The following is a 27,192-nucleotide window of genomic DNA, read 5'->3' as shown; positions in this document are numbered from 1 at the left end:
ATGTCAGACACAGGTCTACAGGATGTGGATTATGCTGCTGACCTTGGGTGTTGCTGTGATCTGAGTGTGACTGTGCTCTCGCTCTTTCTTCTTAGAATAAAAATAGTACGTAACTTATTTCGGATTTTAGAGGAGCCTACGGTTAAAAGACCTTAGAAATCCAGGGAGAACTTGGATTTTTAAAGTGTTGAAAATGATAATGACCGGGGATTTTAAACGTTGAGACTGTCTTTTATGTATTATGAGCTCTTGAGGACAAAGGATAAAGGAAAGGTTATGGTTTAATAGTGACGTGTTTGTGTGACAAGTAGACATGGAGTCAGTAATACTGCTGAATTTTTGTCTACTTGACACAAACCGGAGTCATCTAGGTAAAGGGAATCTCAGTTGAGGGACTTTTTCCACTGGATTGGCCTGCGGGCATGTCTTTGAGGACATTTTCTTAGTTGCTAATTGAAGTAGGAGTGTTCAGACCACTATGGGCGGTGCTGTTCCTACACAGGTGAGTCTAAGTTATAAAACAAAGCCAGAGGAAACAAGCTAGCTTGGTTATGCTTCACGATGGTTCCTGCTTTTGGGTTCCTGCCTTGAGCTGATGCTGACGCCATTGTGTTATTTGTTAATAGACTGTAAATTCTTCTCCAAGTTGTTTTGGCAGTGGTGTTTTATCACAACCATAGGAAACAAACTATTAGATTTGGTGTTTATTGAATGAATAAGTGGACTCACATATAGATATTCCTTTTATTTAATGTAATTGTGTTTTCCCTTTGTCCTATCACTAGGGAAGAGCCATTGTTAATGCTGTTGTTGTTGTTAAATTTACTGATATGAACTTGGCACTTCTTAGTTTGCAATCTAGTTCTTATGCTCATTTGAAATTTTTCTCTCTAACTACTGTTTGGCCATTAGAGCAAATTGTCATAGATATTAGACTTTTGATTAAAGTTTGGAAGTTAAAAGCTAGGTGTCCCATAAGCATTGCAATTTAAATTGAATTCTATGTTAGCTTTTTATTTTAATTAAGTCTTTACTAAGTAGGCTATGTATAAATAACAAAGACCAACTTTTAAAATATGCAATATTATCGGGAAAAGTATTCAAGTCTGGGATAAAGTTAGGCGTGTTTGTTAGTTTTATGAGACAGGGACTCTCTATATAGCTCTGATTACATAGACCAGGCTGACCTTTGAACTCTCAGAGATTCACCTGGCTCAGCCTCCCAAGTGCTAAGGTTCAGGGTAACCTCCATCACACACAGTTGATTATTTTCTTATGTGTGAATGCATGAATGCAGCATGCTGAGTCCCGTCCTCCTCCTACTCTTGTGCAGAAACCATTACTAAAGCTTTTGGCATGTGTGCTGGAAATCTGAGTTAAAGCCCTCATGACTGTCCAGCAGTTACCTTACCTTACCCACTGGCCATGTCCTCAGTGCCTAAAACTAGGAATATTTTAACTTTTATTATTTTTTTGATATATATGATCTTTTTTGCCTGCATGCAAATCTGTACACCACATGCATGCCTGATTTTCAAAGAGGCCAGAAGAGGGCATTGGATCTGCTGAAACCGGAAGCACAGACAGTTGTGAGCCACCATGTGGGTGCTGGGGATCGAACTAAATCCTCTGGAAAAAGTCAGTTCTCTATCCTCTGACCATCTCTCCGGCCCCCAAATAGGAGTTGTCGAAGGTCAAAATTTTTCCTCCTCTCAAAAAAAAAAAAAAAAAAGAAAAGAATAAAAAAATGAGAAAGTTTTGAATTTCTCAATTTAAGCTATTTCTTCTAATACGTGGACTGGTAATCAGGAGCACTGGCCAAGCGAGTTGGCTTGTGAGAGTAGTCTACAGAATTGCCCACAAGCACCAAAGCCAGCACGCAGCAAACACAGTAACTGACAACACTTTTGGGGAAGAGACAGGTAGATCCTGAGGCTCACTGAATAGCCAGCCTAGACTAAAAAGCTCCAGGTTCCGTGAGAGATCATGCCTCAAAAAGTACTATGGAGAGCTGAAGAGATGGCTCAGCAGTTCAAAGAATGTATCGCTCTTGTGGAGACTCTAAATCAGTTCCCACCACCCATGTCAGATGCCTCACAACTACCTTTAACTCTAGTTCCAGGGGATCCCCTCCCCCACATACTAAAATAAAATGCCCAGTTTTAATACAAGCTACCCCCCCTTTATTTTCGTTCAGTTTTTGGTTGGTGGGTTTTCTGCCTGCCAACTTTGCCCTGCACTTGTACTGTTTTCTTTCTTGCTGTGCAAGAAGCCCTCACCTCTCCCAGTGCCCTGAGAGGAGCCTAAAGGACTTCTTCAAACCACTGAGACTAAATGTCATGCCCACTATTAGTGATCTTATGAAGATATGTGATATTTGTCTCTGAATGCACCCAGGTCCAAAAATAACTCAAGTGTGTCAGGTCAGAAAGTGAGACAGAGGGAAATTGTTAATGGTTCCCACCGGCTCACGAAAGCCTTTTCCCAGGCTCTCCCAATATGTACTCAAATGCATAAGTCTCTCTGTGTCCTTCTTCAGGACCACACAGTCCTGGTTTTCTTGTCTCCTGGGATGTATTTTTTTACCCTTATTCGGAAGCATTACCTATTTCCATTTTTCTCTACTTTGAAGACAGCTAGAAGTTCTTATGCCATTCAGACTGGAGGAATATTGAATCCAGTGAGAATCCTGTTTCTCTCACCTGATCCGAATGGATTGTACTCCAAGGATTCTTAGTAAAAAGGACCGAGACCACCATGTCTGTGGGAACTGAAATTAACCATTCTCTTCTGCCTTCTTCCTCCCACCTTACCACCTCCCATTCTCCTTCCTCTTCTATTTCCCATTCTCTCCTTCCCTAATCAGGGTCCCCGTGGTCCTGAAGGAGCACCAGGAGAGAGGGGCCTACCAGGAGAAGGAGTTCCAGGACCGAAGGTAACAAAAGTTTTGAACCATTGGAAAAAGTACTTTGTCTAAATCGTTAGAAGCTAAGTGTTCTCCTGGCCACTCTCACCCTATCAGATAAAAGACTATGCAAATTTCCCCAGAACCTGAAAGCACATATGCATGAAATTTACAATTATAAAATAAGTAATCAGCAGACTTGCATTTCATGTAATTACTATGTATTAATTAGAAAATTATCTTAGTTTATAGGCGCTAAAGTCACATGCATTGGTTTTTGGTCCAAAAGTTAAATTACTGAGTGTAGCTATGGCAACCCTTGGTTCACAGCTTTAATTTACTGAACACAGATAAGAGAGTCTAACACCCCAGTTTAATAGGATTGCCATAAATGCTGTAAGAAAAATAGCTTTAACACAAAGAACAAGACATTCTGAAAGCCCTGCCTTTGACCTGGAGCTGGGAAAGCAGGGGGAAGCAGGCTTCCCCCTGCTTTCTCTACTCAGTGTGTTGGCAATTCTTTCTGTAAAGTCCTCAAATAGCAGGTACTTAAGGATTTATGAGCCATTGATAACGGTTTCAATGACTCAGCTCTGTTGTAGTCTGGAAATAGCTACAAACAATGTATAAATGATGTCTGTGGCTGACCAGTAAAACCATATTAACAGAAATAGGCAGTGGAGTCTGGTTAGTGGTCTATGATTGGCCAACCAGTGGTCTGAAGTCTGTGGCCTATCTGCCAGAGGCTACATAGGAAATAATTTTCTAAGGTACTTGGGGCCCTATCCACAGACTTTCAGAATAAAACATGTATTTGAGATCTTTCTTCATTTTTAAAAGCTTTCTCTGAAACATACATGTTGAGGTACACACACACACAATCTTGACAGCCACACGCTGCTCTCCAAGTGTCTAAGAACACTTGGAGACATGTGTCAAAAAGTTACAATATATAGAGTCTTAAATATTTTAGTATCCAGTAGATTTATATTTGTGTCTAACATAAACAATCTAGAAAATTCAATTAGTCAGAATTATTTCTTTTTATATCTGTGCATGTTAAAGCAGTGTGTGTGTGTGTGTATGTGTGTGTGTGTGTGTGAGAGAGAGAGAGAATATTATATTCAATACTAAAATACTAGGAAGTATAATATTTCATGACATGCCCAACATATTTTTATACAATATAAAAATGATACAATGTGGGGCCTGGAGAGATGGCTTAGCAATTAAGAATACTAGCTGGTCTTCCAGAGAACCCAAATCTGATTCCCAAAACTTGCATGGGGTCTCATGACCACATGTAACTTCAGTTCTAGGGAATTTGATGTCCTTTTCTGGCCTCTAATGACATTGGTCATGAGTGTGGTGCACAGTCGTACATGTAGGCAAATCACCACACACACAAAAAAAGATATGATAAACTCTGGAAAATAACCCAGGGACTCCCGACTTACCAAGGAAATGACATATATCTTCAGTGATCCTTTAGGATCAAGTGTAAATGGTTGAATTCTGGGTAACAATTAGTCAGAGCACTTTATTCTCCTACTAGGCTATTAATGAGAGTTTTCTATAGGTAGCTAATTTGCAATGATGTGGGGGGAAATGTGTAGTTAAATTATGGTGTTTTGGTTTTGCTTCTGTCTCAGTAATAAAATATCCTGACAAAAATCAACTTGCAGGACAAAGCTTATTTTAGCTCAACATTTGAGGTTATCATACATCAGCAGAGAAGTAACAGTAGCAGGAGCCTGAGGGAGCTGGTCATTTCACACCCACAATCAGGAACAAAGAGAATGATTGCACGCATGCTCACTGGTTTACCTGTGTATGTCCTGCTCTATTTCTTCACTCATGTACAGTTTAGGGCCCCTTCCTTAAGGAATTGTGGCACCCAGAGTGGGCTGTGTTTTCCCACATTGACTGACTTAAGACAAACCTCCACAGACATGCCCACAGACCAATTGAACGTAGACAGTCTTTTGAGACCCTTTCCTAGGTGATTCTATATCTTGTCAAGTTGAGAATTAAACTATCCACCACCTATCGTTATAGAAAGGAATGTAGTTATACTTCCCTGCTTCTTAGAAAGCATTCCTTCACCTGCGGTTCTAATAAATTCATTAACCTAATGTCACTTCTGATTGAGTCTTGTGGCTTCTTTTCCCTATAAAGGTATTGAGACTTGATAGATATAAGATCAGGGTAAGCCAAATAGATTATGTTAGCATAGCTTACTCAATATTTTCCATGAATTTATAAACCTATAAACTTAGTAGATCTTTATAAATTTAGACACAAAATGTTCAATCAGTAATCCAAACCCAGAAAGTATTAGAGACAAAATTTTTTCTAACACAATGGATTCATTTTCATCACTAGTGAGAACAGAGACTTGCTATCCCTAGTCACACCACACTATTGATTGAGTCTCTGGTGAGATTGGAATTTAGCTCCTTTCTAGCTTGAGTGGTGGTGTATGTGTATGCATGCCTTTGGTGGATAGACTCTTTCCTGTTTAAATGTTGAAACTAATCTTTTCTTCTGAGTTACAAGTGTCAACATTAGAATTACTCATAAGCAATGAACCTGGATGCCTGACTTGAAAAAATTATTTATAGCATAATTATCAGTAACTATAATGTAAGCTCTTTTAAAACTCTTATTTCTCTCTGTGTACTGATACCTTTCTCATTTGCTTTTAGGGGGAAAAGGGTTCTGAAGGACCAACTGGCCCACAAGGATTACAAGGCCTGTCAATCAAAGGGGATAAGGTAGTGAATATCAAGAATATAATGGAAGCCATTATACAGTAAAATTATCCTTGACATTGCTCTTTATTCACGTACAGTTTGAATTGCATATAATATAATATAATATAATATGACAAGCATCCCACGCAGGTATCTGGGTAATTATCAACCAGCAAGGTGAGTCATTTTACTATGCAGGGTGAATTATAATGTGAAAATTCATATTATTTATATTTCAAATAACTTCTTACTTATTTGAGTTCTAACTTCCAATGCATCCCGTCATCAGCGATATGTCTTTGAAGCAAGATATTAGCAAAAGATAATTTTTGGGAAAGAACACAACTGTTCAAAATATATTGGTGGAGGGATGAAAAAGAAGGAGAAAGGATGCAATTATATTATGATCTCAGAAACTTAAAAGAGCACATTGACTATAATCTAATAAGTGATTATTTTTCTACATATATATATATCCATCTATCACTGGGTTCTCAGTTAAAATTATTACTTTTAAATTGGGCTAGAGTAAGGGAATCATTTAAGAAAAGTAGGTTTGCTGTCCTTTGTCAGGAACTCTCAGAGCCTGCCTAAGGTTAGGTAAAGGTTATTGGCTCGCTGTATTGAGGGAGACCTATGGTGATGGAACCAGTAACAACTTAGGACAAAGATGCAGGGCTAGGCTTTCCATAGACTTTGGGCTTGTGTTGTGTGGTTTGGGGAACATTCACAAAAGCACAAGCTGGGATTGGATGCTTTCAGGAGTCGAGATAATTTTATGATTGAGCATTTTAATGGGTCTTCTCTAGCACTTATGGGAAAATGGAGCTTGGATGAGTTATGACTGGTTGAGAAAAAGTAGAAGCACTCAGTTTCAGACAATATACCAAGTTTAGTCAGTATCTGACCTATTCTTGAAATTTGAACAGTATTTATTTGACTCTGCTGGTCCATGGCATTGTCAGGTGTTTGTGGTCTGCGACTCCCATTTAGCTCCATAGCCTCACTACCCAATCCTAGCTGGGAGTAGAACTGAAGCTGGTGATGGAAACTACCTAAAGAGCAATGGGAAGGGAAAGTTTCCAGAGGGAGGAGATATGTGCTATATGCTACATATGTGTATGTATATGTATAATGTTCTCAGGCATGTGTGCATGTGCATGCGCACACATGCACACACACACACATCTATACAAACTCACAGCATGTGCACACACCCCCATGCACATACATACACATATATAATTTAAAGAAGAGGTCATGAATTTTAGAGGGAGTAGAGGACTCAGGAGCAATTGGATGGGAGAGAAGATGGGATAACAATAGGTATAATATTCTTGTGTGAAATCTTCAGAGAATATTAACATAAATATAAAAAGAGATACATGCAAAAACTAGTGACCTCATACCAATTGAGTTCTTTATCTGTTAACCTCTAAGCATGTCATTATATTGTTTATATTAGAAGGACAACTGGTAAGATTATCTCAAGTGTTAGGTTTCAAGCATACGTAGTATATTCTCTTTGAACTAACTAGCAAAAATAATCATAAACAATGATTCATACAAATTTAATATCTAATATAATTCTTGGTTCAAATAGCTTAGCTCCAGGTGTAACCACAGCTGCAAATACTTTAGAAATGCACAAAGTTTTCTTTTTTCCTTTGAGGCTATGAGAACATGAAGGTTGTGAGACCAGTGAATTAACCTTCTAGCTGTTACTGGGGCATGGTATTTATGCGTTAACATCTGGAGTTCATAAAAAGAAACCTGAAATACCTGCACACCATCACATAGCAAAGCTTTTATTTGTTGTTCTTTTACACGTCCAACTCTGTCCCCTTTCCCTTTACTAGATTTTTTTCTTCTCCTATTGTTTTAAGTAAAACATGAGGTTCAGAAACTTTGGTGTGTGACTCAGGTGACAAAGCAATACTCCTATCTTAAGGGCTCACAAATAAATGATTGGTTAAAAAATTAGAATTAGAATTAAGAAATTATTTATTTATTTATTTTCTTTAATAAAGTTTTGAATTGTTTATATCATACTATGTAATATAAAGACATTTTCATATTTACACACACACACACACACACACACACACACACAGTATGCTGAGCATATTTTCCTTCCCATAATCCTCCTCTCTCCCTTCCAGTAGTTTCCTTTATTTCCACAACAGTTGTGCTTGCTCTTTCAGGTCATATATACCAGATTTTAGGAAACATACATACAATATTTCTCTATCCAAGACTATCTTGATTCTTTTTGCATTATTTTCTCCAGTGTATTCACTTAAAAATCATTCTTCACTTATTAATTACCCCATGTGGTGGTTAGAGGACACCTTTGTGGAATTGGTTCTGGTTCTTCCTTCCACCTTTACATTGGTTCCATGGATCAAACTCAGGTAGTTAGGCTTGGGGGGCAAGTACCTTTAGCCACTGAGCCATCTCGATGACCTAGCTGCTTCCATTTTTTAAGAAACTGGGGGGCTTTAGCGAGCTGTTAAAGGATAGGCTCACAACCAAAATTTCTTTGTACAAATGATGTAACTTCATCCTGAACAGCTGAAAGGGTTGCATTATATATATGTACCACATTCTTTTTTACCTATTCTATGCTTTTAAACATCTAAATTGGTTTCATAACTTAGCTATTATGCATAGTGCTAGAACAAACACTGACGACAGCTTAGGAATTTAATTGGAAACTCGGTATAAAGGGAGTCGCTGATTTCTTTGCTATTTGCAGATTGTTGGTTTTGAGTTGGGTTCTGGAGTCAACAGACTTGAAACTACTGTCATCTGACACATCTCAAGTTATGGGACATGGTGGGGATTCTTGAAGGTCAACTGGGAAGTAGAGACACAGCAAGGCATTATACAGATGATTAAATTAGACAAGGCATGAAACCCACTTAGTTCACAGCCCCCTGGAGAAGAAATCAAGTTCTTAATCAGAGCAGTCTATCTATGAATCTAAACTGGACACATTTTTATTCTAGGGCATGCCTTGACACAAGTTTAACATACTTTAATTTATAGAAAGCCTGGTCCAATTATGTGATTTTGTTTATAAGTAACTATTTAGCCCAAGTTGCCTGCCTATCTTTTGAACCAAATGTTACTGGCACAGACCCACCTGGTCATTTAACTTTTACCTATGGCTGTTTGTACGCCACTAAAGCAGCAACTTTTAGTTATAAAACTGACCTCGTTTTGGCTTTCAAGATTCATTATGTAATCTTATAAGAAAAGGTTTGCTAATGGGCATGGAGGTACAGGCCTGTACTTACAGCTATTCTGGAGGCTTAGGCAGGGGGATCTCAAATTCAAAATGTGACCAGACCATGGAGTAAGCTCAAGGTTAACAAGAACAACCTTGAGAGCTTGTATATCAAAATAAAAAATATCTCAGTGAGAGAGAGCTTGCCTCACATGAATGAGGCCTTAAGTTCAATTACAATGAGGCCTTAAGTTCTATTACAAATACCCTGACCAAAAACATTTGCTCACCCTGATGCAGTCTAAATATCATTGCCATTGAAACAGACTTATTTGTCCACGCTGCTCAACAGAATAGTTCTCAGTAGGCATACTTGACCTAATAGTAGTGCACACCGACCCCACCCCTTTTGAAGCTCTCTCTTTTCTTGGTCTCTGGATGGTCTTCTTAGTCCTCTTCTTGGTTCCATTTCACTTATCTCTGAAGGCTGGAGTTCTAGAAGGACTTGATTCTGACTCTCTCCATCTCTTGGTAAAGTCACCCAGGCATGGTATTAATTATTATTGTCAATATTCTGAGGGCCCTCCAATTGAAATCCCTAGTCTAATTCTCTCCCACTTAGTATCCTCACTTAGATGTCAGTTTTAGGCTTTTCAAATTTAGAAAGTCTGAAATTGAGCTCCAGGTATCACCCCACCCCCTCCAACCTTGCTTCTTTCTTGATCTTTCCCAGTTGGAGCAAATCCTGTTATCTCTACTTCATAAGAAACCTAGGACCATGAGCTGGCACATGCCATATAGTGTCCCTTGGAGTCCTTCTAAGTCATCCACTCTCCTGCCTGAAACTGATCCCTAGTTCCTCTCTTTCTCCAGGAGATCCAGTGTCCTTACCACCATGTCAGTCCCTGTTGATGCTTCTACCAGGCTCACTGCCATTCTTCTCTGACATCATTGGCTGAAGTTGTCTTCATTGACAGACATCTCACCCGTGCTGTCTCTTTGCTGTTTCTGATTCAGCGAGTCATTATCCTTCCACTAACGATTTGTTCTGTCCAAAATCCTTAACTCGTATTTCTACCTTCCTTTTCATCAAGGAAGCCATCCTGCCAGCATTTCTAGAGCTGTCATGTGCCCCTTGCTTAGGGACTTTTCCTAAGTATTGATCACAGTTCAAAATAGTATGCTTTTAACCCATCCTTAATCATTGTGTAAGCTCTACTGAGGAGGGAAACTTGGGGCTGTTTGGACCTATGTTTCCCATGTTTGACCTGTGTTCCTGCCATACAATGAGCACTCAAAAAACCTTATAGGAAAACTTGTGAAATGAATGGTCAATACTGTTTCTTCACACACATAACCATTTTTGGAGACAGGGTCTTACTATGCAGCTCTGGGTGGCCTGGAACTTGCTATATAGACTAGGCTGGTATCTGACTCACAGATATCCACCTGCCTCAGCTTCCTGGGTGCTAGGATTAGAGGCATGTGCCACCATACCTGTTCTCCCTGGCAACTTCGATTTAGTTTTCTCAGAGAAGTTTCTTCAATTCTTTCATTTTGCTGTCTTTCATACTTAATTTTTGACATATTATTGGAAGAATTTAAAAATACTTTTATTCAGTTTGACTCTCAAATCTCATCACAATTTACTAATTTTATACTTTTAAGTATCATTCTTAAGGAAATATTTTAATCTTTATAATAACTTTAGATGGTTTGGGTTGTAAGAGACTGGCGATGGCTATTAAATGTAAACTGTTACAAATTTTAGGTTGTTCTTATATGCTCAGGAATATTTATGCATATACATATGCATATACACATATGTATATAGACATGTGCATATATATTTATGCATACACATATGCATATGTGTGTATGCATATAGACATATACATATATGTCTATAACAACGATTAATAAAAAGTGGTCATAAATTTGAAAGAGAGCAAGGAGGGGTATATGAGGAGATAGGCAGGGCAGGGAGAGGGTAAATGATGTAATTATATTATAATGTCAAAACTAAAATAGATAATACACATTTCATTAAAGATAAACAATTTAGACAAAAATTGAATATATCACTAATTATTTTGGTAGATTTGGACTATAGATTATAGAAAGGATTAGAAGATTGAATTTTTTCCATGTTGACTTTGTTAAAAGTATCAAGATAAATTTTAATCTAGGTCAGTTCTAGATTATCAAGCCATGGGTAAATGAAGCTTTTTCTACTTATATTTTGGCAGGGGGATTTGGGACCTGTGGGACCCCAGGGACCAGCGGGTATTCCTGGCATTGGAAGTCAAGGCGAGCAGGTAAGCCATATTTGCTTCTTTTGCGCTGGCCCCAAACATTTCATTCCAGTCCCATGTTTAGGCAAGGCCAACAAGAATCAGTGTTCCCTTGGCAACTGAGTTCCAGTGGAGTTTACATTCAGAATATGCAGGAAAGGGTAAAATAGTATCACAAGGCTATTATAATTTTAGAACTTTGAGGGAGTAAAAAAAAAAGTAAGTTATGTGCCATGTTTTTGTTTCACCCCACCTCCCACCCCCAACCATTCACCTACCTAGCTATAGCATTACAATTTAAATAAGTAACAGAATCAAATGTGATAACTTAATTTAAAGACATCCATCCCAAATAGAAGCAGCCCATGATGGGATTTGTTTATAAAGGACATGGTGCCCCTTATAGTCAGAAAAAGGGAAAGATGTCCACATGCTTAGAGCTAGACCTGCTTCAAAAATCTTCTAATACTTGGGGAAGCTGGAAAACTGTCAACTGTAAATGGTGTGGAGCCCGGACATCAGCGCTATCTGCTATTGTTCACTCTCTGCCTTTAGCCATACACTCTCATTTAATCAAAGCCCCCAGCAAATACAGATTTATTGCCCTAGTTACAAAGTGGCAAGCACATTGGATTGAAATTTATGGCTACGGCTTGACTTGTGATGTTGCCTGGAGACTTCATAGTACTTCCTTGACCTCGAGTGACGAGGGAAGTAAAAGGTTTGAAAGTGAGGTAATTCCAAATCTCATTGTTGACCTGTAAGGTCAAGTTTATTCCTAAGACTTCTTTATCATTATTACTGTATATTTGTCATCCCAAGAAACAGTGAGGTTGGCGACTACTTCTTTTCTCAGCTACTCACATTTGGCAGAGTTCCCAGTCTAAGACACTAGGAGAATTAAGGTGCATCAAGGTCATTCTGAGACTAAGTACTGAGGTAATAATTAAGAGCTGGGCCTTCTGGCTACTGATGAGGCCAGGTTGACTCACAAGACTGCAGTTTGTCTGCTGGGCCCTGCGGGGATCCCTTCTGGTCCTGAGATGCTGGCAGGGCTGTTACATCCTGGATTGTGTGGTTTGTTGGGGATACAAATCTGGGACTCAGATGAGTTCAAAGACAGACCAGTCTGGCCAGATGGTCTGTGGATTCTGAACCTCCCACTCGTGGATTCCTGGACTCCTGTTTCCTTTGATGCCAGCTCTTGATGGAGATTGTCATTTATTTATTTTGTTAGTTTTTTTTAAAGGTTCTATTTCTTTCTTCATTACAAAAGAAAATAATAAAAACTTAAAGGCAAAATGCCTTTATGGGGCTGACCCTCAGTGGGTGGGAGAAGTAATCGAGTGTAGTGTTTGTAACCTTCTCTGCACAAAGAAAGAACTACTTAGTGTTTTAAGAGAAATGGCATCAATACTACTTATTTAATCTCTGTTCATTCAGCCTTTCAATTCCATTCTTAGGCTTAATCTAGCACACTCTTGTGTTCATCACTCCTCCTTGCATTACTTGCTATAGGAATATATTTCTCCACTCATCTATTTATGAGGAAAATCTGTTTCTAGCGATCCATGGTCAACATTCTTTGGATGGTCTGCAAATTTCATTATATATTTAGAGATTTGATCATGGTTCACAGAGTGAAATAGACTATAAGTAATCATATACATATATGTATATGGTTCTACAGATACATATAGGCACACATGCTCCATGTACATGCTATGGTATTTTGTTCCTTGTTCATTGAATGTTACTTTCGGGCAGCTGTAAAAGTTAGAGAAGTTGCTTCTTAGAACTACTGTAGTTCCCCTAAATTATGTGGACTACTCAGACTCATCAATCATATGGAAAGGAATGGCATTTGCTTTTTATTTTATGTGTATGAGTGTTGGCCTACATGTATGTTTGTACACTATAGGCAGGCTCATTACTTGTGGAGGACAGAAGAAGGCATCAGATTCCTTAGAGCTGGAGTTACAGATGATTGTCAGTGCCATTTGGGGACTGTGAACTTAAATATTCTGTAAGATTAGCAAGTACTCTTGGTCACTGAGCCAAGTCTCCAACCCCAGTGTTTATATTTTAAAAATGAACAAGCAGCTATATTATCTAACTGGAGCAAAAGGGATGACGTTTTTGTATTATATAAGCATCAGCTAATGTGTAAACACTGTTTCTACTGTTACAGTTTGTGGGATGCAAGCAAGCATAATTTTATTGTTTTCCTCTTGATAGCCTTTAATAATTTTCCCCCAGTGGGAGCCATGTCTTCTCTTTCCTGCCACTTAATGAAGTTTCCAGCTGAGCACAGAGTCTTTGGATCACTTTTAGACAGTGGTAGTTGTAAGATCACTGCCTGCTGCAAAAATCAAATTTAATGTTGTATCTGATTGAAGAGAAACAGAAACATACCTGGTGACTATTAACTGTCTCCTAATCTTCATTATCTGGTACCGGCTGGAGGGGATGACAGGTTCTCTTTTCTTCTAGGCTGAGATGGAGGGAGTCTTGGCAGTTGAACGTGAAAGGTTTTCTAGGTCATTTGTGTGGTACACGGTCTGTGCTGTCAGGGTTTGGGGGACATGCTCTGACCTCTCACCTTTGTATCTCTTTCATTACCCCTTTGTCCATTTCTCCTAGGCTATGGGTGGAAACCTTTCTCCTGCTGCACTTCCTATCAGCCTGGTTTTGCTGAAGCTTCGTTCTTTCTGCTGTAGTTGTTTTGCCCTCTTGGTCACCTGGACAAGATTCAAAATAGTTGCAGGCCACCCTTGCCTCCTACTTGTAATGCATTTCATCAACAGTAAACTCTGACAAACCTCAGCTCTGACAAATTCTGGGTACACAGGATGATTCCAGTCTAGCCTCTTTGAGCTACCACAGGTCATTTTAGGTTTCTCAGGACTGAGATGGTCCCCCGTGTTCCTCAAACCAAAAGTCAAAGTACAAGTGTCTTCATTGAAGTCTTCCTTCTGGGTCAGAGTAAAATATGTCCCAACCAAACCCCTTCCCACCCTCTACAAAGAATGCTCCTTGTAATCTAGAGAAATTTCTCCAGAAAAGAAGTCTGTAAGCTCTATGTTCTTCTACCTCAATTTACCTGTACAGTGCAATGAGGAGTTGTGTATTTAAACATGTCTCACTTCATGTCTGTCAGCTGCTGTTTAGAGTCCAGATCATGTCTTTAACGTCATTGCATCCAAAGATGAAATAAGCTTTTCTGTATGCAGTGAATTTGTTTAGCACTGTGGAATTTCCCTTCTTATATTGAAAATTGCAAGCTGGGGCAGATGCTGTGTTCATCGGGGTTGTCAATGGTACAGGCAACTTTATTCTTGTTTATCTGTCTCCCTGGGAAGCTTTCTTCATCTACATGGTACAAGACTACTACATGGCTTGACTCTAGCCACAGGAAGAAGAGAAGGACAGAGTACTTCTTTTTTTGAATTAATGAGAACTTGCATACATCACTCCACATCCACACCCTAACAGCCACAATCTAGCCCATTCAACCACACCTGACTCTCTACGAGGATGAGGAAGCATGTATTTTGATTCTGTTTTTTGAGACAGGGTCTTATTATGTAGGTGTTGACTGGTCTGGAATTCGCTGTATAGACCAGGATGGCCCCAAACTCATAGAGATTGGCCTCTTACTACCTCCCAAATCCTATTGCTTACTGGAAGCATGAAATTTATTCCAATTATTTATGTGGGCTAAAAATTATTAAATTTCTCTTACTATCATAGAAGGAAAGGATATGCATTGGGGTTTAAGCAATGGGATTTGATTAGAAGCTTCCAGTTGTCTTGCTAATTTCTAATGTCACTTTAAAAGTCACAAGACTGTTCTCCATGTCATAATTTCACTAACATTTAAAACTTTTATTCTGAAGGGGATCCAAGGTCCAACTGGTCCACCTGGTCCACAAGGACCCCCAGGACAAGGCTCACCTGGTCCTAAGGTAATTTTCTAAATGACAGAGATATTTAGTACATTTATAGCATAATTGTCATTTAAGATTAATTTTCTATGACTCTGCAAAAGAACAGATGGAATTGACTTGAAAATCAGAACATTTTATGCCAAATGATACTGGTATTATTAATGACTTAGAAAGTCTAATATTCTTCTTGCTTTAAGATGCTTTTACCTGCCTAACCTTTATTTATATCTTGTTTATATTTTTAATTATTGAAACTGTATTCTAGCAGTGCAAATAGGCAACCTTCTCTGGGCTGGTGGGCTTGTATTCTCACCAGTGTTCCCACAGTGGGTTCAAGTTCCAGAGTCTTCAAAAGATGGAGACAGAATAATCTAAAAAGTAAAGTTTACCTTGAACTTTGGAATCAGATTATCCCTTAGTTTGGAATCCCTTTTCATCCCTTGAGGAGAGGCAGTTATTATGTAATTAGTTACCATCCATAGATTTTCAAGAATCACTATTCATTGTTAAATAAATAAATAAATAAATAAATAAATAAATAAATAAATAAATAAGAAAGTTCTCAGAGATGCTTGTTCACCTTGGAGCACACATATAAGAAAGATGCCATTTATACCCTTTAGATTTATTCGTTTGTTTGTTTTTGGAGGTGTAGGGGAAGAAGAGATCTTTCTATGTACATCAGGTTAGTCTCTGACACTTAGGATCACCCTGTGTCTGTGCCTCCCTAGTGTTGAGATTATAGCTGTGTCTCACTTGAGGTTTTACTTGGGGCTCATCATGAGGACTCAGGATGGTCTCTGATTGTTGCTCTTGGCCAGAGATCACCCGGGCTCCCCCTGTGTATGTTTAACTGTTAGATAATCTAACAATTTTTTCAAGGTGTTCCTACACGTATCTACTACATGCCTATATTTTAAGTCAAATGCAATAAAATCCATGTAACTGAAGGGACTTCACATGTAACTAGCACCATGTCTATACATGTGATTTTGTGTGTGAATTAAGTAGATATGATCATTTCATGTTTTTGATATACAAAAGTTCTGAGGAAATCTAAGGCAGGGATGATTTACTTTTATTTTGCTTCAACATTTAAATACATTTTTTTCCTCCCAGGGAGAAGTAGGCCGGATGGGACCCACAGGGCCTAGAGGACCAATGGGAATTGGAATACAGGGTCCAAAGGTGAGTTGATTGCTTCTAAGATGCTACTAAGCCGTTTACATTACACAGTGTAAGGCTTCCTGAATGTAAGGAAGAACATGCATCCACCATCTAAATGTATACACCTTGTTTCTCTTAACTTAAAATGTGACTAGGAAGAAAAGTACAATTATTATTTTTTCAGGTTTTTTTTTGGTGTTTCTGTTGGAAGCAGTTGTTATGAAACTCATACTTCCCTGGGGGTAGGGACCTTGTTCATCTCGTTTGTTATTGGATGTCAGTTTTGACCACGTGGTGTACCTCAAATACTGCTGTAGTGATGAATTGCGACTTCCTGTAACCTTCGCAGGTTCTGTACTTAACGTGACAGTATATAGACTCTAGTGAGCTACTCTGAGCTTTGAACTTCTCTATTGTTTGGCTATCATTGACAAGAGTCTAATAAATATTTGGATAGTAGAATATATCAGATGTCAGCTTAGCAAGAATATACATATAAAGAGATGATCCCAAAAGATCCTAACATTGTATTATAATTATCATCATTATTATTAGTGTATTAATAAAGCAATAAAAGATGTCATTTTTGCATGGCTTTGATATAATATATACTATGCTAAGTGCTAAGTATGATATATGTATACACAGAGATATAGATATACATATGTGTACATGTATACACATGCAGTATACAATTTACATGTCAATTTAGAGAGACAGTCCCCAGTATGTTAAGAAGGATCATCAGTTAGACTACCTAGGTTTAAATTCCAGTTTTTTCAGTAGTCTTAAATGTTTAAATACATTTAAATATTTACTCACTTAAGAACTTCACTTTAAGAGAGTATCTCATTTCATGTTTACTCACTCCCCTGCTTATTGCAGTTAACAACTGTTAGCAATTGTAGTTCCAGTTGCTCATTCTCATTGTAGCTTCTCCCGCCTCACTTACATTCTACCTCATACATACCACATTTTCTTTTGTGTAATCCAGACTTGTACAAAACCACACAGAGGTGCAACTGTTAAGTTCCAGAACCCCCAGTCCCTGGTTTGGATGCTGTAGGAATCCTGTCTCATGTAGACACCACGTCACCTCTTATCCACAGTATAGCCTCATCTTAACAGGAAAATATGAAATATACAGAGATACATTTCATCATTTTAATCTTTATTCCCTGGAAACTAAATGAACAGCTTTTTCATGTGCTCAGTGGACCTTCAGCTTTCCTCTGTAGGCTCCTATGGAGCCTCAGTACATTATGCTGGTTTTCACTGTTAGAGAGCTTTACGTCTGCATACTGAGCTTTGTTGGCAGGATTACAAATAGCTTGCCCTAGGTTGTAACTGACATATATCCTTTTAGTGTGTAGTTTGACAGTTTGATGTGTTTCTCTCATTTTATGTCTTGTGCTTTTAAAATATTATTTTAAAACACCTGAAAGTCATGAAAGTATTCTCACTTTGTTTTCTGAAAATTTTATGCTTTACGTTTTAAAGTGGTCCCTTACCCACATGGATTTTAGCTTTGTGTGTATGGATGGGGGTCAGTATGGGGAATCTGGGTTTCCCTATATTGACAATGTGTCTCTGTTTTATTGTTTCAAACACCATTTTTGCCACACTGGTTTGTAATGGCCCCCATATCTTGTATCAGTTTAACTGTATATGTCAATAATAATCAGTGTGTAGGCCTCTCTATTCTGTTTCCTGTGTCTATTTGTATTTCTATGCACTGTTGCCTTCCTGTCTTCATTCTGCCTAATTTAAAATATGTTTTATCACTGGAGATACAGCTCAATTGATACAGTACTTGCTTAATACATGGAAAACTGAGGGTTCAGTCCCCACCACCATATAAACCTGTGTGGTAGCACATGTCTGCAATTCTAGCACACAGGAGGCAGAGGTAAAAGAATCAGACAGTCAGGGTCATCCTTGGGGCCACATAGCAAGTAAGAGGCCAATCTGGAATACATAAAAACCTTTTTCAAGGGGGGAAAACATAACATCGCATAACAAAAAGAATATTCTTATCTTTCTTGGTTATTGGTCATTCTAACACATTTTAGGATCAGGTTAGCTTGTCAAATTTGATAAAGTGTCTTATCAAATCTACAGACCAGCTATTGAGTTCTTCCAACCATAGGGTAAGGGTTTCTAGCTTTCCAGGAAAATATTTTCACTTCTACCCCATAAGGTCATTCCCAAGGTCCCCAAAGAAATCTTGGCAGTATGAATCATTCTCTGAATTATTCTCTTTCCAACAACTTCTGACTAGCTACTACAGGCTATTGGAGAGGCACTTGCTTTGTTTTAATTTTTGGCAGGTTGAGCCTTATATGAAGTCACTCTGTGAAATCACTATTTCTGAGTGAATTATTTCTTACTTTTTCTTTTACCTATGATCTTATTATTTGAATAAAAACAAAAGTACATGATACCTTCTGTAAACCTTTGAAGTACTCCCTTCGGTCAAGGAAATTCTCTTCTATTTCAACTTTTACTAAAAAATTGCTTATTCATTATAAATAAGTAGTAAATTTCAGTCAAGTTCAATGGCTACTGAAATAGTTGTAGCAATTTTTCCTTTTTACACTGTTAACCTGATATATTAATAGGGTTTTTAGATGTTGAACCAGTCTTTTCTAGGTAAAGACAGCTTTTTAAGGTAAACTCGTTTAAGTAATGTACACGTGGTGCTTTCTTTTTAAAAATACTCCAGTCAATTAATCTTTCATTGAGGGTGTTTCATCCTTTTGAAATAGCCATTCATAGCGTTGCTAGCATATAATAAATAAACATGCTTACTATATACACTTTGACAGATTTGGGCGTATGAATGATGGTCTTGAAGCTTTCTCATTGAAACCAAGATAATAAAGGCATTCATGATTCATTAGAGTCAGCACACACTCTTTCTAAAACTGCTCTTCTGCTCTTCCCTAACTTCTGTATATTGACTTGCTTCCCACAACCTGCTCCACCATTGACTACTTCTGAGCTACATGTTGCTTCTTTCCACACAGCAGAATTACTCTAATATGCACTTTACAGGGTGTCTGAATAGTTGTTTCTTTGTACAAGGACACCACAATTTACTTATTCAGTTTCCTGGTGGTAGAAATGTTGGCTGTTTCTAAACTTTCACTGTTACAAAGTACAAACATTTATTGAAGTGTCTCTGGTCAACTGTTTTCCCTTTTCTTGATTACACATCTAGGAATGAACTGAATAGCTTAAATCAAAATGGGTAGATTTTTGTCTCTTTCTCTGTTTTGAAATTTTTGTATAAAATAGAGACCCTGTTCCTCAAAGTTATGAAAGTTTAATGGGATTTGGCTCAAGAGCCAGTGAGAGCCTTGCTACCTTGGGAAGAATCACCACCTAAAGCAGAGGTTCTTAACCTCCCTGATGTGGAGACCCTTTAAGACATTTCTTAACCCTAAAATTATTTTGTTGCTACTCTATGACTGTCATTTTGCTACTGTTATATATTGTGATTAAACATCTGATATGCAGGATGTCTGATATGCAGGATGCCCCACAGGTTGAGAACCACTGATCTAGAGGCTTTCAATCATTAGATGTGTTCGCTAATGGCATTGCTACATTAGACTCAACATTTTAATTGTAGAAGTTAGGTCCTGCTTCTTCCTCCCAGCAACATGCTCCCAGAAATAAGAATCAAACTCAAAATATATTTACAAATACTTTGGCCATATAACTAGGCTCTTCTCTGAGTAGATCATAACTAAAGAAAACCCATTTGGAACACATTCTGCCACTTGGCTGGTTACCTGTGCTTGGGTACCATGTGTCTGTCTCATTACATCTTCTGCCAAATCTCCCACCTGAGTCTATCCCAGAATTCTTTCTCCTCTCAGATGTACCTCCTTCCATTTCCTGCCTAAGCCACAGGCCATAGACTTTTTAATTGGCAGGTGAGGCATCTACCCAATACACATGATATTCTCTCCACAATTCCCCCTTTTAGTTCAATAAAAGGCTCTTTCCCCAGAACTGGTATGACTATGGCATAGATAGAGTGTCCTGGAAAACCAGAAATCTATTGTCTCATAATTCTGGAGGCTACAAGTCTGAAATCAAGGTATCTTACAGCCATGCCTTAAATAAACCGTACAAGGAAGAATCCTCCCTGGACTATTCTTGGCTTTTCCCTATGGTTGTCAGTTCTCTGCCCTCCCAGGCTGTGGCTGCTGCACCTCTTCCTTGTTTGTCTCTGATATTTCAGAGTTTCTGCTTCTTTTAACAGGGCCACATTGTCTTTCTATCATGATTCCAGTCAGACTGAGCTAGGACTTACCTTAACAACCTTGTCTAAGCTTGATAATATTTATAAAGATCCTATTTCCAACTACATTCAACTCTTCAAGGATGTCACAATTCAACCCATGGAAAAAGACTGAAAAACAGAGGGATTAGGTAACTTGCCCAAAGTTAAGAAGTTTTGTTGCTAATCACCTTTCTTTGTTCAGATGAATTTCTCAGCATTATAAGATATAGCCAATACCTCAAATTGAGGTACACTTTAAGGACATGTCATTGAAATAAATTTTTTATCCATCAGGGGGAGCCAGGCACAGTAGGGCTCCCAGGACAGCCGGGAGTCCCAGGGGAAGATGGGGCCTCTGGAAAGAAGGTAATCTTATGTTTTTATATATCATCAGTGTCAAAACTGTGGGACCCCACCAGCACCTCGGTCCTCCAGAACCTGAGGTTAAACTACCAGGACAGTGTCTATAAGAACGACCTTTCTTTTTCTTTACACCAGAAAGATTGCTCCACTGTCTGGCTGCCCCATGTGCTCTGAGTTCTGGCTGGTGTTTTGACCTGGGCATTTTCGCTTTCTTCCATGGTTCTTGAAGTCACATCAGTTTAATCTCAAACAAAACTACCTCCAAAAAAGAGAGAGAGTCTGTAAATGCATCTGGGAAGTTGAGGCTTATTGTAAAGATGTCCTGAACTATTTTGTGTTGACATTTGAAATACTCAGTTTTTAATAAAACTACTGAAAAATAGCAGATGGTGAGGTGGAAAGACTTTCTTGTTAAAAAAAAATCTACTAAATGTGAGCCAAGAGTCAAAGGAAAGTGAGCTTTAGCGCTTTGGAAATTGGCTGAGATGGGAGTTCTCTGTGGTATTTCAGCTGCTCTGGTTAAAGGGGAGTTTAATGTTAATTTATTCATTGATAAGTCTCCAACTAAATTTTGAGATGACACCAAAGGAAGGTATGGTGTGTTTTAGGGGGTAGTCCAAGTCAAATTCTCTGGCAATGAGAGGAGATACGAGGTGGGTTCTGCATTTTGTCGCCTATGAAGCAACTGAGGCAGTGGTGTCCTTCCCTCCAGGGAGAAGCTGGGCTTCCAGGAACAAGAGGCCCAGAAGGAATGCCTGGAAAAGGACAGCCTGGCCCCAAGGTATGCAAATGACAGCTCTGCAGGAAACAGCTGGCTGTGTGTCCCCAGTCAAGAGAGCCAATTTAAGAGCGATCTGACTTAAGTTCTTGCTATGTTAAACATGTTTACATCTTGCTTAAAACCACGAATACTGTCTTGTGAGGCTGAGAAAGGAGGCACGTATATATTATTCATCTTTATTTTCCTACAGCTATCTTAAGCTCCAGCATAAAGAACTCAGCACATGTTTTCTCAATGAATGGTCAACTGATATTTAGAGAAAACATAGGAAGGAAAAGAATCCACAAGGCACATTGTTAGAATTTGAAAGTACATAAAGTTTATTAAAATGTTTATAGGCTTTCTTTCACATAGTAGTAAGGCATATCACCTTATTAAATGTCAACTGGGTGACAGGGTTTGTAGCTTAGTGGGAGAATGTACTTACCACAGGCAAGACCATGAAATGGATTCCTAGTATAAAGCAAATAGGTAAATAAAGTGACAATTTTTCACATCATCCCCTCTAGAAATGCTACTTTAATAACATCTTTGTATGTCAAGATGAGAAGATATAAATTCTCCCATAGGATGAGACCTTTAGTAACATAACATACCACCTCAAAGGTGCAAGAATTCCTGTAGTTCTTAGGCAGAGTTATCATTCACACCGCACACTGCTAGTATTCTATTTATAATTCCGTTAAAATATAGCTAATTGGCCTTATAAAAGTATAAAGTCAAACCCTTAATCCTGAGATACTGAAATTTAAATATATCTGTACAATTTCAGCCACTTGAACCTATCAACTTTTTCTTCAAACAAGAAGACGGAGAATATTTTTCAAAACATGATGCATTTAGAAGTACCTGCCTATTAATAATCGGAAGTGAGAAAATTGAGAAGGGTAGTGAGAAAGATCTGAGGCTTAGGATATGAGGTGGCTGGAGAAAGTCCTCAGAAAAACAAGAGCACGTGAACCCCGAGTGAGGAAAACCTAAGAGAATGGGCAACAAAGCAGGGACAAAATGTCCCAGTCACCAAGGAGAGCATAGCACAAATAGTAACAGCACCAGATGATGCAGCCCAGGCTGTCTTTGGGCAATGCTGGTGGTTAGTGACATGTGGCCGTGCACCTATTGTGTTCTGAGATGTTTGGATCGGTACATTCAATTAACACTCTGGAGTTAATTGCATCATTGTGGATGCAGTGGGAGGCCCCTTGATTTATAGAGCATCCTTTTGTTGATGTGCTAGGATGTGATTCATTGGCTTTCAAGGTGCAGTCTCCAGATCAGCGGGGCCAGCATCACCCATGAGTATTTGACATGCAAATTATCAGGCCCTTGTTAGAAACAATCTAAATCGGAAACTCTGGACTGGGGAATTAGAAATCTGTGCTCTAGCGAGCCCTCCATGTGATTGTGATATTTGTTTGAAAACTGTGGCTAAACCTGGTGTACCAGTAATGTGCCTACAATCTCAGCCGCAAGCCCAAGGAGAGATTCCTTCACTGCCTTGGGCCCACATCTGGATATAGTGCCTCCCAGTGCAGCCTTATTGAGAGAGAGAGTACTTTAATGCTGTTGAGGTCTTGGTAGAAGGGAGTAGAATTCTTCACAGCCATGAGAGCACTGCTGAGGACAGCCATGCTGGGAAGCAGCAGGAGACAGTTTCCAGCTCTGCTGCAGGTTACTGCTTGAGTATCTTCTTACCAACCAAATTATTAGCCGTCTTTTTGTAGAGTGAAGTAGACTCCCCACGGAGGAAGAAATGGGGCCTTGATTTGAAAAATGTCTCTTTTAATGTTTTTAAACAGAAATAGCATGAAAATTGAGAGGCAGGATAAAAACCATCTCTTTGCCGAAATACCGAATGTATCAGAACCATCTGTGCACAGGACAGCGGGGCAGAAGACTCAAATTCAGACAAAAGTTCTCTAAGACTTGGAACTTAGGCGTAAAGAACATCAAATCGTTTTGAATTAATGATAAAGACTGAGCAGGTTTTTGAGGAGCTTTCTCAAACCTTGGGTGGCAAGGCTGTGCTCACGCCGATCACTTGAAAGCTGGTGTTTGAAAGCCTGGCTCTGATGTGGGAGCCGTGGAGGATGATGTGTTAATACGACCTCTGTATTTTTGTAATTATTCTGTCAGGGTGATGAAGGAAAGAAAGGGAGCAAAGGAAATCAAGGACAGAGGGGGTTTCCAGGACCCGAAGGGCCAAAGGTATGTTTCTCATATTCTCATCTGTGCTTCGAGGACATGCTAATTGTGTCTGGTTTTAATAGATATTAAATTTCCACTTCAAATTTGATTACTTGTTTCCTTCCCAACAAATACACAAAAAAAAAAACCCAGAGGAAAATGTCTTTAGACAACTTTCCAATCCAGACCATGATAGAATGGAATAAAGAAGTCTCACAAGGTATCTATCTGTGCTTCTGGGAGACAATCAGACGGCCAATCGTCTCTAGGAATTACCAAATGTTGAGAGACTGGGGTAAAGGTAGGGCCCTAGCTTATCCCTCTCCACCACGTTATTTTGCTAAACAGTGAGTCTAGCATTGATTGACCGGCATACTGAAGAGAAGCTTTGGAAGGCCTGTCCCATCCTGCTCTGCTCTGAGCCATAAGAGCTAGTCACTTATATGACCAGAGCAATGGTGACAAAACAGAGTCAAAGACAGCTCTCTACAGTCTGTGATATTCAGTAAGTGCTTGATGCAGGAGTTACTCTGAGAGAAAAACCAATGCTGTGAAATGGAAGATAAGGGTCTGTGGTCCAAATTGTGCAGAGCAGGGTGCTAAGGGGGAAGTGGAGACTAAGGGGGTATAGGAAGAAGTGGCTTAGTGAGAGCATGGTGTTGTTGATGTGAGCAAATTCGAATGGTAATCCTGAGACTCTATGTCTCCAGAAAGACACAGGTTATCAAAAAAAGAGGTGAGAATATTTAAAAACCAAGTGAATAGTAAGCAACTTTCTTTTAGAGATTTTATTAGGTTTATTAATTTTACGTGTGTACATTTTGCCTGCATGTATGCACATATACCGTATACCATATACCATATGACTCGTACCCATGGAGGTCAGACAAATGCATCTGATCCCTGGAACTGTCATTAGGCATGGCTATGTTGATGCTAGAAACAGAACCCAGGCCTTCTGTAAGAACTACGAGTGCTCTTAACTACAGATCTACCTCTCCAGCCCTCAGAAAGTAAGTTTTGAAAACTGGTGTCGTCAAAATAAGAGAGCAACAAAACACGATTGCCTGTAGAACTATGATTGGTTATGTTGCTCAATACCCATCACTGTTGTGGGGACATTGTTAGAAAGTCAGGTGTCTTCGTCATCCCCTTCCCCCCAGCCCCAAACCCCACCCCAGCCCTGTGTCACAAAGGTTTGGATTTAGTAGATTCTTGGGGACAGACTCAGGGGTCCACGTTTCCTCAAGGGCCACAAAGTAGTTCAAGAAACACATTGTAAGGAATTGTCACTGTGTAAGAAATATATTTTATTAGCATTAGCAATAAGGCATTACTTTTCACTGTCGTAGCTAATATTATTCAAAGTACATCTGATGTTTTAATAGAGGATTTTTATAGATGAAGAAAAAACTGCCATATTTTAAAACACAATAAAGCCTTTTCATATTTTAAAAGTAATAAATCTAGAAACATAATTTTTGCCTTAACCCTGGTTTTAGTGAAGTTTATTAATTTATGTATTTGTGTGTGTACATGTGCCATGGTATGTGTGTGTGTGTGTGTGTGTGTGTGTGTGTGTGTGTGCGTGTGTGTGCATGTGTGCACATGGTATGCATGTATATGTGTGCACCATGGCGTGTATGTGTGTAAATCAGAGGACAGCTTGTGGAAGCCAGTTTTCTCCTTTGCCATGTGGATTGCGGGGATCTAACTGAAATTGTCAGGCATGACAGCAAGTGCCTTTACCTGAGCTGTTCTCCTGTCTTTAGTGGAAATTTTTAACTGACTAACATTTTGCTCATTTGTAGAGGATTGGATGTGGGCTAATCTGTTGTCAGAGCGTGAATCATGTGTCATGTGACACACCCACAGGTTTGGATTTAAGGATGCACACACACATGCTGTGGCATGAAGGAAGTCCCAACAGGCTGTGTGCTCAGTTAATAGGCTGTGCTGTGGAGAATTCCTACAGCAGAGGTGTCAGCTGGGGGCATGAACATGTTCCTCCTAGAAAAACTGGGATGACCCACCTCATCTACTTAGACTTAAGGACTCATAGGTCAGGCAAAGGAGGAGTTAGCTAGTGAGCTGAGATCCTTGAAGGACGAACTGAGGCAGAGCATAGAAATAGTTGTTTCTGAGTTAGGCCTCTACCAGTTTTGTTTTGTTGTGTTTTGTTTTGTTTTTTTTAAAGGGCCAGATAGAACACAGTTCAGCTTTGCCTGCCAAGAAGCAAAATTGAGTTTGCTGTGTAGGCACTTAGATTATAACTGCTTGAAAATGTGAAAACTAGTCTTAGTTCAAGGCTGCCAAAACCTAGGGCACGCTGACTTCGACCCGCACTTTGTAATTTCCTCATCTTCATTCTGGAACAGTAGTTTCCAAATTTCCATGATTACAAACACCTGCCTGTAAAGTTTTGATCACATTCCAATACAAATCTGATCATTTTTTTAGTTACAATTTTTAATGTATAAACCATTTTGCTAATGTTCTGTAAATATTGTAAACTATTATAATTTTTGGGTAGGAAAATGAAAATACATTAAGTTGTGATATTTTCTTTCTCTACCCCCATGGGTCATTTTGAACACCTTGGGATGTGTAGTAACAAGTGCTTTAGAACAGAATCTCTCCAAGAGTGTTAGCCACACTTCTATCAGAATCCCCAGAGCTGCTAATAAAAATTCATATTCCTGGACCCCCATCCTTTAGAGCTGTGAGGTCTGGATTTCTGGGGCTTGTCACTGGGCACTGGATATTTAGAAATGTTATCTGTATGCAGGAGTATTTGAGGAACACTGATCTAGACTCAGGTGACACACAGACATTACCGTTCTGCTACTTGAGCCTTGGGAACTCGATATTAGAGAAAATGGAGGCAGAAGAACTTGATAGAGGGAGGGCAGGAAGGCAGGGGAGAGAAAGATGTTTCAATTTCCCTATTCAACTATAAAATAAAATACGTAATCTCTGCTTCTAAAAAAGACTGCATACAATGGAATCCTGATATAACAGGAGCCATGACAATACAAGCAAGGAAACAAATTGGTTTATAAATTAGCCACGGACTGTGAAACTTCTGCTGGAGACTATTTGTATGATTAAATACAAGATTTTTCCCCTACAAGTTTCTTGGTGTACAATATAAAACATGGGCATCATGGATTGCTTCATATTTATTAGCCAGTAAAAAGCTACATGAGAAATAAAAAATTCCTACTATTCAGGAATTAATTGAACACATTTATCTAAAG

The 27,192-nt window shown here is 38.9% G+C and overlaps 1 protein-coding gene across 2 annotated transcripts in view; it reads left to right on the top strand.

Moving 5' to 3' along the window:
• Positions 1 to 27,192, top strand: part of Col28a1 (collagen type XXVIII alpha 1 chain) — a 153,133-nt gene that overhangs the window by 49,277 nt on the left and 76,664 nt on the right. For both annotated transcript variants that reach the window (XM_039108604.2, XM_039108605.1), the window contains 8 exons: positions 2,867 to 2,935; positions 5,614 to 5,682; positions 11,143 to 11,211; positions 15,087 to 15,155; positions 16,257 to 16,325; positions 20,896 to 20,967; positions 21,677 to 21,745; positions 23,882 to 23,953. In XM_039108604.2, coding sequence (XP_038964532.1) covers positions 2,867 to 2,935; positions 5,614 to 5,682; positions 11,143 to 11,211; positions 15,087 to 15,155; positions 16,257 to 16,325; positions 20,896 to 20,967; positions 21,677 to 21,745; positions 23,882 to 23,953 — 558 coding nt within the window. The remainder of the gene's footprint in view (positions 1 to 2,866; positions 2,936 to 5,613; positions 5,683 to 11,142; positions 11,212 to 15,086; positions 15,156 to 16,256; positions 16,326 to 20,895; positions 20,968 to 21,676; positions 21,746 to 23,881; positions 23,954 to 27,192) is intronic.

Source organism: Rattus norvegicus, chromosome 4 (assembly GCF_036323735.1).
Source record: "Rattus norvegicus strain BN/NHsdMcwi chromosome 4, GRCr8, whole genome shotgun sequence".
In the NCBI taxonomy this organism is placed as follows: Eukaryota; Metazoa; Chordata; class Mammalia; order Rodentia; family Muridae; genus Rattus; species Rattus norvegicus.
Note: the sequence above shows the minus strand (reverse complement) of the source record. Positions and strands in the feature narration are given on the sequence as shown.